Genomic DNA, 13,520 nt, shown 5'->3' on the forward strand with positions numbered 1-13,520 from the left:
CAGTGCTCAGCTTGGAGTTAGCTTGAGCTCCGCCTGCAGTGAGTTTGTTACGGACGCGGTGGGGGCACTGTAGTGAAGCACCGAGTCGTGTAAACTGTGCAAAAGTAAGGGGGGTAACATTTTTCTTACAAATGAGTAACCTCCTCCGAAAAGCAGATCTACAATATCCAAAGGGCTATAAAAAGGGACAGGTTTTACAAATTTGAACGGAATGAATTTACCTGAAATGAGTGCTTAATATTTATGTTAAACACTGCAGATGCAAATTGTAAATATTTTATGGGAAAGACAAATACTTTTTACATTTTGTAAATAGAATATTTTGTAAAGGAACTGATGGAGCAAGGTAATGAACAAAATTTTGTTCAAACTTGCGAAATTAATCTCTCCTAATAAAAGTAATCAGTCTAATAAGCTTGTGGTGAAATTATTAATCAGCTTAGTTTTAAAATGCATTCATGAAACACGCGGGACTAATGGGCTTTTTGTTGCAAACGCATTGAAAAATTAATAAACTAACCTTGTCTATTGTCTTTGTCAGTATTAAATGCGGCAGTTTAATTTAATGGCATGTGCTTATTTTATGTGCTTATGTTATGTCTTTTGTGATAAAAGCTTTTGGAGTTCCTGTCATTCGAAAAGGACAAGTAAATATAAAGCTGCTTTTTAGTGCTTTAGCCAGGTAACCATGGTTAATTAGAAAAGGGGGAGGGTAACAGAATGGGTCTCAATTCTTTAATTAATTGATGTCTTGGGTTTGTTTAATAATAGTTTCCGAAGTGAGGCCTAAAAGTTGGTGCAGAAATATGGCTGACAGAGCTGCTGAGACGAAAGCTTGTCCAGAGTGATTTCCTCCACATGCGCAGCTATGAAGAATCTTGCTGCAAAGTCGTTATGAAATAAAGAGCGTTTCCTTTGACGTGTTGAGTGTGTTCACGGAGGCCAGCCAAGGACAGTATTTTTGATATGCCTGCCAAGGTTAGGAAGTGAAATGTCCGAGGCTCGAGTAAAGTATCATTCTTGAGGAAATCGAGGATGTCGAAGTGAAAAGACAATGGGCCTTATATGAAGCCTGGATTTTGGTCGAGAGTCGAATGACCTAATGAATTTTATCGTGGACTGACACGGAACAGCCAATGTAAAGCTTGGATTCCTATGAAAGAATGTAAAATGTAGAAAGTTTAGCTAGAGAGAATGGTATAAATTATGACACCATGAGAGGGAAAAAACTCTTACTTTCCGATTCCTGAGTGGTGTGTTATGCTGATGGACCTTTGGCGCATGTAAGGACAGCAGACTTTACTGATTTATTCTTTTCTAGGTAAAGTCAGATTAAGACAGGGAAAATAGTTTCAAGTCAAGTCAAGTCAAAGGATTTATATAGCGCACTACATACCCGTAGGGTTTCAAGGCGCTTAGGAAGGGGAGGAGAATTACTTGTCAAAGATCCACGTTTTAAGTAGCTTTCTGAATGCTAGGTGGTTCTGGGTAAGGCAAAGGTAAGCGGGGAGAGAGTTCCATGTTTTAGCAGCCAGGTATGAAAAGGATCTGCTTCCCATGGTGGTCTTGTTGATGCGAGGTACAGTGGCGAGGGCTTGGCTGGAAGAACGTAGTTGGCGGGAGGGGGTGTAGAAGGACAGTCGTGAGTTGAGGCATTCTGGACCGATGTCGTAGAGTGATTTGTGTGCGTGGGTAAGCAGTCGGAAAGTGATCCTTTTATTGACGGGTAGCCAGTGGAGGTCTTTAAGGTGACCAGAGATGTGATCGTTGCGTGGGATGTCTAATATGAGTCTGGCTGAGGCGTTTTGGATTCGTTGGAGTTTCTTCTGGAGTTTTGCGGTGGTACCTGCGTAGAGGGTGTTTCCGTAGTCCAGTCGGCTCGTGACCAGAGCGTGGGTGACTATTTTCCTTGTTTCGGAGGGGATCCAGCGAAATGTTTTTCTGAGCATGCGAAGAATGTTGAAGCAGGAAGAGGATACGGCGCTGACTTGTCTGTTCATTGAGAGTGAAGAATCCAGGATGACGCCTAGGTTCCGTGCGTGGTCTGTCGGGATGGGTGCTTTTCCGAGGGCTTCCGGCCACCAGGAGTCGTCCCATGCAGAGGGGGATGTACCTAAGATGAGGACTTCTGTTTTGTCCGAGTTCAATTTCAGACGGCTTTGTTTCATCCATTCGGCAACTTCTTTCATTCCTTCGTGTAGGTTGGTTTTGGCGGTGCTGGGGTCATTGGTGAGGGAAAGGATCAGTTGAGTGTCATCCGCGTACGAGATGATGTTGAGGTTGTGATGGCGTGCGATGGCCGCGAGGGGGCTCATGTATACGTTGAAGAGGGTGGGACTGAGTGAGGATCCTTGTGGTACGCCGCAGATGACTTCAGAGGCCTTGGATTTGAATGGTGGAAGGCGGACTCTCTGGGTTCTTCCGGTGAGGAACGAGGAGATCCATTCAAGTGAAAGGAAAACCGTTATTTTACTAAATTCTTCATGTTTCTGAGCTTGTTTTGAAGTGTCAGTTCTAATTTTCATTTCCTTATTAAAATGCTGCATTCATAATTGTTTATGAAATAAAGTTTCTAAAACGTAAAATGCTCTTTCTTTATGAAAATTAAGTAAATAAAATTAGATTTTAAATGACGAGCTGGTCTTGTTTATTCATGGTCTAGTTTCCATTAGTTGATCCATTCGCCTTAAGTGATTTAACTAGTTAGTAATACATGATTTAAAACCATGATAATGATAGTTAAACTGCAGTTGTATATAATAATGTAAATATTTTGTGAATAGTTTTATTAGTTAAATCCTATGATTCAGTTGCTCAAAAATTGTCTCATTGGTGTTATGGGCCTTTATGTGTGATTCATGATTAATGGTGAGTATTGAGGTGATAGGTAGCGTTTACGAGACAGTTTTTCAATTGGAGCGCTGGATCAATAACTTGGTAGCAGAGTTCGGTTACTATGGTAACTAACATGTTACATGGTAATTACATAGGATTAATGTCTAAAACATGTTAAGTTTGTTTAGTTGTTATATGTAGTCGAAAGGTTTTTTCCATCAGTGTGAAAAATTCCTAGTTGTGCCGGCATGGGTAGTGTGACAAGTGAAGTTACACAGTGCATTTTTTCTGTTTCAAAATAGTGGTATCGTCGTATATCACTAGTGTTGTGGTCGTACAGCACAAGTTTAGGGATATTTTACGTGTGTAAGGTAGAATGCATAATGAAGATTGTCTATGAAATCGTAACTTTCGAGTATATGGACTTCTGTCCTGTTTTAAAACTCACTGTGAAAAGAGTAGTAGAATTTATCTAAGCTTGAGTGAAGGGTAAGTATAGCGTTGTCTGTTTTACTGGTGAGTGAGGATTTCTATTGGTGGGTTAAAGTCCTACTAAAGATTTATGTATGCATGGTTAGGGATTTTTCCGTATGAATGTGCGTAAATTAATTCGTAATATACGATCGAGTGAATCTCTAGATTGTCTCTAAGGAGGTATAAAATATCTCTGTATGTGCATTTAGAGAGAAATGAGTTTGTTATTACTTGTTAGAAGAGTAGAGTAAGGCTACTTACTTTATCGACGAATTTGAATATTCTGTGAAAATAGCGTCGTCTATTTTACGCAAAAAGAATACTTGGATGTTTGAGAAAAGCTATCACTTTGTTTTAGCGAAACAGACAAATGGTTTGTTTTTGTGGAGTTATTAACTGAATTTCATCGAAAGTTTTGTAAATATGGCGCTGTGAATTTTTTTTATAAAGGAGGGGTCAGAGCGAGAGACATAGCAGCTTCTCTGCAGCGGTAGCATACGTCACTAGAGCTGCGCTGTGATTGGCTAACATATGTCACAGTTCATGTGACAAGGCAAGCTTACAGCTGATTGGCCCATCGAGAAAAACTGCAATTCTGTTGGTTGAGCAAAATAGTGACGAGGCTTCACCTGATTGGTTTGTTGGTGAGTTTCGCGTACGGATTGGTTAGTGTTGCGGAATAACAACTTCCTTGTTACGATCTTTTCCGAAGTTGAGGATATCATTCAAAAACATGGATTATTATTTTATGAAAGAGAAAAAGAAACTTTCGTGGTTTCAGAAATTGAAAAATAAAATTAAACCTGACAAGAACATTCATAAGTACAAAACACCTGAAGCTTATATGTTGGGTGAATATGGCTACCATACTTGTCTCTGGATTGAGAATTGGATGAAATATACTGAAAATTATGGTGTCTTAGCATGGCCAGAAGACGGATCATTTAAAACAGCGGTTTTGAAAAACTTAAGAGAAAGAATGATAAATCTTGTACCGAAACCTAGGCCTACACAATTTGAAGCTTTAGTTGAACGGGAAGATGAGATGCATGAATTAGAACAAGAGAGTAGAGGAATTCCAAAAAGATTAGTTAGAGAAACACATCAGGATAGAATGCGTCGATGGAGAAGTGCAGACATGTGTGATGGCTTGTACCCAGTGAGACTAGTTAATGAGACAACTGGAAAAAGACGTTCCCAAAAGAAAAATAATACTCGAGAAGAGAGTGATTCAGAAGATGCGGTTCTTGAAGAAATTTATACTAAAAAAAAAACACCTTATCAACCAGTTGGTTCATGGACTACTCCTCCAAGTGCCCCACCTAGAGAAATTATTGTTGAGACATCCCCTGAAACAAATTTGACTAATAGTAAAACTCCAGAAAGAGTAGAAACAGGGCGTAATTCAAATATATCACCAGTAAATAGTAATTTTACCGAAACTCCAGATCAAAGAAATGAAACCCCAAGAAATGAAATCAGAGCAGAAAGGTATGAGGGATTACCATTCCCAGATACTTCGGAATATATTTGTTCTGCAAATGAATTAATACAACAGTTAACTAAAAGCATGGAAGCAGTAACAGTACCTGTAACGATTGGACCTGGTCTTCCAGTATTTGATCAAAAAGAAATTAGACATTCATCTTTAACTGTTCCATTAAATTTGGAAATACAAAAAGTAACTGAAAAATTTTATTCAGATTTGACTGAAATACATTGAGAGAGAATGATGATGCCTGATTTAACTCTTAATCAAAGCTTATCATGTAAAACCCCAATTGGTGCAGATTCTGATTCTGGATCACCAGAAAAGAGTATAAATAAAATAAATTTAACGCAAACCCCAGATGGTAAATTACTTGATGTTGGAAAATTAAAAGCAGATTTAGAGGAATTAATTATTGGGACAATTGGAACTGACAGTTTAAAGGCATATCAGGATGATGAATTTTTGTTTATTTGCAAAAGCATAACATGGAAAACGAAAAACAGATATGATCAATCGGAAGAAATGGCTTCTGAATTAGAAGTAGACCTAAGTAAACAGAGACATTTACAGAAAAGTTATAGGGTGGATTTCTCTGAAAAAGACATTGAAAACATGAATACTTCAGGAAGAATTACACATATAAAAGATTTAATTGTGATTTTGAGAAAATGGGGTGAATTAAGTAAATGGAGAGCGAAATGGACAAAGAAAAGAGATGAAGACAGAAAAAGTTTAAATGTTCTTGTAAAAGAGAAAGAAAAAGTAGTAAATACATGTCCGATGAGGGAAATAGCAGGTGGAGGGTTTGTGCATGTCCCATGGACAAGACAGGACATTTTACTGTTCACAAATGATTTTCCCCGATTGAGAGAAAAGCCTGTGGAATGGTATCGACAGGTAGAAAGATTTGTGAAAGTTTCAAAGGTTTTGTTGGTTGATCTTGATGGATTATTTGACATAATTGTTCCATCAGATCTTTGGACAGAATGTAAAACTGCTATAGATTGGCCTAAAGAAGAACCTCAACGAGATAAAGTAACAGGTGCTCCTTCACCAGATGTTATGAGAAAATACGAGCAAGTGATTGTGTTTTTTAAAAACAAAATTCCTCCAAAAGAAATAGATTGGGTTAAAATAGACAGAACAATTCAAGAGTCAAAAGAATCAGTACATTCATTTTATGAAAGATTGTTGCTGGTATTTAAACAATTCAGTGGTTATGAGCATATAAGTGAAAAGGATATGAGCCATTTTATATACAGATTTGTACATGGCTTGAGACCTGAAATTAGTGAAATGATAAGAACTGGAATAGTTGGTTGGCAATCACATACAGTTGATGATATTTTGAGAAAGGCAAAATACTGTAGTGATGAGATAGATGCTAAACAAAAGAAGCTGGAAGAAAAAGCAATGTGGGCACAGGTGAAAGTGGCTGAGCAACAAATAGCAACTTTAGGAAATAAAAATGCTGATCAGAATCAAGGAAAATTTAAAGGTAATTATAATAAGCCAAAGTTGATGGAAAATATAGAAGAGTTAAAACAGAAACTCCCATGTTTTAATTGTGTCGAAATTGGACACTGGAAGCGCGAATGTAAGAATCCGCCCAGAAATTTTGTTAAAAATCAATCATTAAATCCACAGATGCAGAATGAGATAAATCAGCAGTAACAGCTACAGCGACAGGTAGTGATTCAGCAAAATCAGTTACCACAACCACCACTTCCAAACTGTGTAAATTTGCAGAGATACAGAACAGAATCAGGATTCAGCGGAGGTGAACAGGTAAACAGATCACCAAGAGTTAATGTGTCAAATGTGTCACAACAATATTGGTTGAAAGACGATGGAGGGAGTGAATCTGAGGATTACTTCTGACGGTGCCTGAGAGAGGAGGAAGAGTGTGTGCTTGGAGCCACTCTTGAGGTAGATCAATCTAGTCCATTTGTAAATGGTAAAGTGAATGAAGTGGAAATTACTTTCCTAGTGGATACAGCAGCCCTGCCAAGTGTCACGCTTCAGACGTGACACTAACGCATTTCAGTGTGGTGGTCCGCATCACCGCACTGAAATGCATTGTCACGCATTATGGCACCTCTCAGCTGTGAAGCCGGAGCACTTATAATCCACCAATATCGAAATCTGCAGTGGTAGCGCGATGTGCGACTCTCCGGCAGGCTTGGGGGCTGGTGCGTCTGCTCAGTCCTGTGGTATCGCGAGGCATGACGTCAGGAGAAGAGTCACTGTCAGTGCCTGCTATTGTGAGACTTTAATAGGGCGGGGCGGCCGGCGCGAGAGAGCAGCCTTTCGAAAGTAGTGAATAGCTGTGTGCGTTGGATTTTGGTAGTGCAGCTGAACATGCTGCTAAGTGCTTGCACCAAGTTGAGGCGCAAAACAGATACACTGGGCGGCCTGCAAGCACCCTCTGAGGCTCACCTGACGCCGGGCGCTGGTGGTGGTCGATTCCCTCGCCGTTGTGAACCTGAACCTGCTGCTCCCTGTGAGAAAACTGTAATGCTGAGTAAGTACAATTATTAAATTTTTTAGATAACTAAATTAATGTAGGAGCTGAATAATCTAAGTTGAAACAGCGTTTACGATAATTGAAATATACACGGCGAGGCCAGATTTTTACAGATTAGCCGGCCTATCTCCGTCAGAGTCTACTCTGGGCATGGGTGATCCACCAGGCTGCGGCTTGCCTACAATTTTCCTGCGACGTGTGAGGTTGCTGGCCACCATGGGGTGCCCCTTTGATGGCTAGCAACGTCACGCACTTCGCAGATTGGCCCCAGACAAACAGAATGGCAGGCAGCAGCTTTGTTTATCTTTGCAGCGCTCGCCATCAGCAGACATTGTGCTTAATGCTGTCCAAGCCCTTACATTAGTGTGGGGAGGGTCATGGTGCAGGGTGTTGGTTTTAATGCCCACTAATCCCCCCACGCCAGGCTGGCCCCAGATTGTGAAAAACTCCACCTTTGCAGCTCCTGCCCCCAATTACCGTGGTTTTGGGAACGAGGGCACAGTGTTTGTCCATTGTCATGATCCCGGGCCTTTTTCGGTCGGCAGACCAATCAAGTCATTAAGTGCAACCGCGATAAGCCCAGGGTGTCAACAACTCCAGTCGAAGCTCCTGCCATCCCCTATCCCAGAAAGAAGAAGGTTGGCTGCACTGTACCTGGGAGACAGGCCAGCATGAGATTGCTGCCAGACACCAGCAACAATTTGGTAAGGAGCGGTGATAAATGTACAGGGCAATGGCTGGTGACAGCTAAGTAAGTATTTCAGAGATGGGAAAACTGTGGTGATTAATTTGGGTAATTCGTATCAATTGCAACACTAAAATAACAAAATAGTGTAACATTTCTTTACAACAAAATTAATTTCTAACTTGCGAATTAAAGGGTATATGCAGGCAGACACTGAGATAAAACAGCTGTAATTTGTTATAGATTACCAGCTGCATTTTATTAAATACTACAAAAAAATATTACAGGAAGGTATGGAACGGTAGGAAAGGGCGCAGGGCAACTTCGAAAATCACATAGTATCCCAGGTCAGGTGTAAATTGTGTATTTAATCCAGGTACTGCACTGCATTTACTAAAATGAGATTTTCGTTTTGTTCTATACATTTTCTTAATCCACTGCTCTTTATCAAGTGTCCCTTAACCCCTTCCATGCTGATGACGGAACGGTTCCGTCATCAGCGTCGGTTGAGCTGTGCTGATGACGGAACCGTTCCGTCATGACTCCGCCCGCGCAAGGCGGAGTCAGCACAGGCGGGGAATACGCCCCGCACGCAAGGGGTTAAGGTGTCACTAATGAGATGTGAATATCACTTGAAGGTGACTTGAAAACATAGAAATGTTACCCGTGCATACTGAAAACTTTGCAGCTATGTTTGGGCCGTGCTGGTGAAGGTCGGGTGACTCTGGTCAGTGGTGTCGGAGATGGTGTCACTCATAGTCGTTGAAATTTCACTCATAATTACACTGAAATTATGAAAATGTCACACCTTCCAGTTCTTGTTGGACAAGATACATTCTTGACACACATCCACAAAATTGTTCACATTTCTGTCCATAAATGGCCACCAAAAGCTGTTTCTTAAGGATTTCTTAGTGGCAGCAGATCGTACATGTCCTCTATGAGCTAGATCTATCCCTTTTGAACAACATCCAGAATAGCAACCATACATTCATTACCAAGTAGCTCATCACTAATGAATCCACATACTCCATAATGGGAAAATAGGATAAACAGTCTGTTCTAGAATTGGTGTTACTGATGGAGCAAGGATTCGTACGTAAGAAACTTGCTCTGATACAATCCTCTCGAATAACATGTAATAATGTAACCAAGATGTTTCTTGGATACTAATAATTGCATTACACTACATTGTACTTAATCTAAGGCAAGATTTTCAATGAGCTTTACTAACAAGTAATCCGAGTGGCCTAAAATGGCTGCCGAAAACGCGGGAAACTACTGCGCATGCGTCTACTGCATCTACGTAGTATGACGTCTTTCGCTTTGGTGGGAAATCTATGCAGCTGTGCAGTAGTATTTAAAATGGCTGCTTGAACTTCACATGCTAAATGCACATGCTACGCTTAAACTAAACCTTGCACATCTTATTAAACTGCTAATGCAATAGTTAAAATACATTAAAGGGATTAGAGCAGAAATAAGTGGTATACAGTGCATTCATTTATATTCATATTCTAACATGTTTTTCTTTAACTTTGTTACTAGTTCGTATTTGGGCCTGGAGGGTGACTGAAATCTCCATCTTTCCTAATTATGTGCAAGTGCACTGGACTCTGTCAAACTCCATGCTGTGACATTGAAACCCAGCCAAGGACACTTTAACCAGAGATGCGCCTGGGAACACCACCTCTTGACCCAGAGAGGGGAAGGAGAAAAAGTCAAAATTTGCATACACTGTATTGATCCTATTTTGAGATGCGGGTGGGAAATAAACCTTGGGAAAATAATTAAGGGGAGGTAACATAGAACAATAAGTTTAAGAAATGACATTACATTAGTATGGTATGATGACCTCTCCCCATCCCATTGTCCCGTCAGAAGTAGGGGATTCACAAATATTGAAACATTGGGGGGTGGTACATACACTTAGAATAGTATAACTAAGGTAGGCTCAGTCAGTTAGATTGTGAGACTTGTCCCTGACCCATCACTGCAACAGAAGACGGCGGATGCCACGGAGGTCATAGACGCTGCTCGAGCATTCTGACAGAAGAATCGAGAAAGGAGAGACTGAGAGAGAGAAGAGTCAGAGATATTACATGAAGAAGACGAACCTGTCCATCCAGAAGGGGGAAGAATCGAGGAGAGTAGTACCAGAGAGGGGTACAATGCTGGTGTTGCACTTAGAAGAGGATACCTATCCTGTCCTGAACCTGCCTGATCTATTGGCTCCTGACTACTCGGGAGTCCCTTTCCCAGCCCCTTGGCCAGGGGTTGGTCTTCACACCATTCTAGGTAAATATAATTCTGTGTGGTATGTCCTTGTACCGTTTTCCCTTTTCATCTTTCCCAGGTACCAATGTCATGACATTTTAAGTCTTTTATGTTTACTTTAATCATTTTCTCCTGAAAATTGGTGTTTGACGTGTATTGGTATTTGACTCACAAAGTTATTGCATAGATAAAGTTTTAAAAATTCTCTCGAGTCTGTGCTCATTCTAAATAATAAAGCTAAATGTAATTTCTACCTATTCTGCTAACAATCTGATCTATTGACCAGAGGAAATTGAGAACTAAGGTGATAAGGTTTAGTAAGAAATGGTGTAAAAGGTAAAATTCATCACAAGGTAAAAACAAGCATTTGCAATGCAATAGGTCTCGCATTAGGAAAGTTTGAGCTATTGGTCTTGTAAATGACAATTGTTTTATTTATGTGTTGGTTTTGAAAATAGCTAAGTTAATATCTTTGTCATTTATAATGCCAATAGTTATAACTTTCGCAAATGTGACACCTATAGCATTTGTAATGCAACATGTTTTGTATTTACGTGACTTAGATGTATTGATATTACAAATAACAATGGCTTTTAATTTTTTTAATTAAATAATAGTGATTTTAATTTATAATGGCAATAGCTTAAACTTTTTTGAATCACTTTTGTGAACATTATGTTCAGTGTATTTTATTGTGACGAAAATCCAAGAACAGAAGTGAAATATTAACATCTTTTGTGACAAAGCTTAAAACATTGAGAGAACATATTTGAACCAGTTGTTGTTGAATGGTTGCACAGATTAATGCTGTGATGGCGCGGAGTGATGTTGTGGTGGCGACGAGTGATGCTGTGGCGTTCATTGATGCTGTGGTAGCGCATAGTGATGTTGTGGTGCCCCTGAGTGATGCTGTGGAGGCCGTGAGTGATGCTGTGGAGGCCCAGAGTGATGCTGTGGAGGCCGTGAGTGATGCTGTGGATGCCCAGAGTGATGCTGTGGAGGCCCAGAGTGATGCTGTGGAGGCCCTGAGTTATGCTGTGGAGGCCCCGAGTTATGCTGTGGAGGCCCTAAGTGATGCTGTGGAGGCCCTGAGTGATGCTGTGGAGGCCCTGAGTGATGCTGTGGTGGCGCATAATGATGCTGTGGTAGCGCATAGTGATGCTGTGGTGTTCCAGAGTGATGCTGCGGTGTTCCAGAGTGATGCTGTGGTAGTGCTGAGTGATGCTGTGGTGGTGCTGAGTGATGCTGTGGTGGTGCTGAGTGATGCTGTGGTGGTGCTGAGTGATGCTGTGGTTGTGCTGAGTGATGCTGTGAAAGTGAAAGTACAGCCGGCCGGCCGTGAATAATTAGGGGGGTGCTCAGTAGGTTATGTGACAAACCGATAGTATCTGGTAATAAGAAGCGTAAAAATGGAGTGATGTAACCTTCACCAAGAAAAACATAAATTGAGAAACGGCATATATAGAAATGGCAATAGGACTACTAGAGAAAGTGCCCGGTAGTGAGTAAGTGAAATGGTGTGCTAATAAAAATGGCAGAGTTCAAAAAGTAAACTAATGGAAATTAGTAGTGTGTTCAGCGTTCAATAGCCCTAAATGGTAAATAAACTAACTATAAGACAAGAATAAATGCATTGCGCAATGCAATAGGGTGTTTTCCTAAATGTATGACGGTAATGTGTCAATCTAAAAAAACGGTGGCAGTAGTACAAAAACAACCAATTTAGCGGAAATAAATGTGAATTAAACGAGGTAAATGAAATATAATAAAACAAGTTAAAAAAAATAAAAATACACTGGGAGGGGGGAGGAGAAACGCGAGACACGGCCTGGCGACCGTGAAAGTGAAAGTACGGCCGGCCGTGAATAATTCGGGGGGTGCTCAGTAGGTTATGTGACAAACCGATAGTATCTGGTAATAAGAAGCGTAAAAATGGAGTGATGTAACCTTCACCAAGAAAAACATAAATTGAGAAAAGGGTGCATAAAAGGGTTGAAATACAGGAAAAAAAACGTGTCGGTAACGCGACCAGCTTACTGGCACTACGAATTAAGCATGAATGGTAGACACAAGGTCCCGGTGGTGTCGATCGTGTATCAGGAAAACGCCGCTGTAATGGGAGCAACGGCATATATAGAAATGGCAATAGGCCTACTAGAGAAAGTGCCCGGGAGTGAGTAAGTGAAATGGTGTGCTAATAAAAATGGCGGAGTTCAAAAAGTAAACTAATGGAAATTAGTAGTGTGTTCAGCGTTCAATAGCCCTAAATGGTAAATAAACTAACTATAAGACAAGGATAAATGCATTGCGCAATGCGATAGGGTGTTTTCCTAAATGTATGACGGTAATGTGTCAATCTAAAAAAACGTTGGCAGTAGTACAAAAACAACCAATTTAGCGGAAATAAATGTGAATTAAACAAGGTAAATGAAATATAATAAAACAAGTTTAAAAAAAAAAGTACACTGGGAGGGGGGGGAGGGGGGGAAGAAACGCGAGACACGGCCTGGCGGCCGTGAAAGTGAAAGTACAGACGGCCGGCCGTGAATAATTAGGGGAGGAGAAATGCCTGAGGCAGAGCGCACACTGGGGGAAGCTTGTGGGAGGGAGGCTGGTGGCTTTGATGCGTGCACGCGCTTTTCACGGGCACTGCATGAAATCGCCCGTTTGGTTAAGCTCTGGTTAAGCCCCTATATCTCGCGCCAGCAATGCGCAAGCGCATTAGCAGGCGAGACCTAATAAGTCCTGATCACCAGCGGTGATTATCAGTTTATTTATGCATGTTTTATGGGCCTAGGTGAGTATGGTGTTTTAGAGTAAACCCCAAGCTGGTAATCACACTGCATCAGTTTTTCTTTGTAGCAGAGCTATGGTTAGGTTTAGTTAAAGTTAGGTAGAACATTGTGTATTGAGATATTGATTTATGTATTAACCAACACCCGTATGTATTGTTTTATGTTGTCCAGAAATTCCCGGGAATATTGAATAGCGGGTGGTAAATGGAAGCCACACTGCAGTGAGGTTAATTGCCTTGATGAAGAAAGTGTGGAAAGTTAGGTAGAACTTGAAGCACTGGTTAGGGATTATTTTCTTGTATAAAAGGGAGAGTGATTGGTAGCAAAGGAGTTCGTTGGTGAAACTTTGGTCTTATATCACCTAGAAAGGGTAATACTGAAGGAGTAGCAGGTTCTTTGATGGTTGAATGAAGAGTAAGCGGAAGAGGTTTTACA

General features: G+C 40.7%; 1 protein-coding gene across 1 annotated transcript; it reads left to right on the top strand.

The window, feature by feature from the left end:
* LOC147666183 (uncharacterized) lies at positions 1-6,195 on the top strand. The gene is made up of 3 exons (XM_086949235.1): positions 1-104; positions 772-1,356; positions 2,451-6,195. Exon 3 carries the CDS (start codon positions 4,043-4,045, stop codon positions 5,030-5,032), a length of 990 nt encoding a protein of 329 aa, XP_086805361.1. The 5' UTR covers positions 1-104; positions 772-1,356; positions 2,451-4,042; the 3' UTR covers positions 5,033-6,195.
* The last annotated feature ends 7,325 nt before the right edge of the window (positions 6,196-13,520 follow it).

The sequence above is a fragment of the Lissotriton vulgaris genome, unplaced genomic scaffold, assembly GCF_964263255.1.
Source record: "Lissotriton vulgaris unplaced genomic scaffold, aLisVul1.2 SCAFFOLD_3724, whole genome shotgun sequence".
In the NCBI taxonomy this organism is placed as follows: domain Eukaryota; kingdom Metazoa; phylum Chordata; class Amphibia; order Caudata; family Salamandridae; genus Lissotriton; species Lissotriton vulgaris.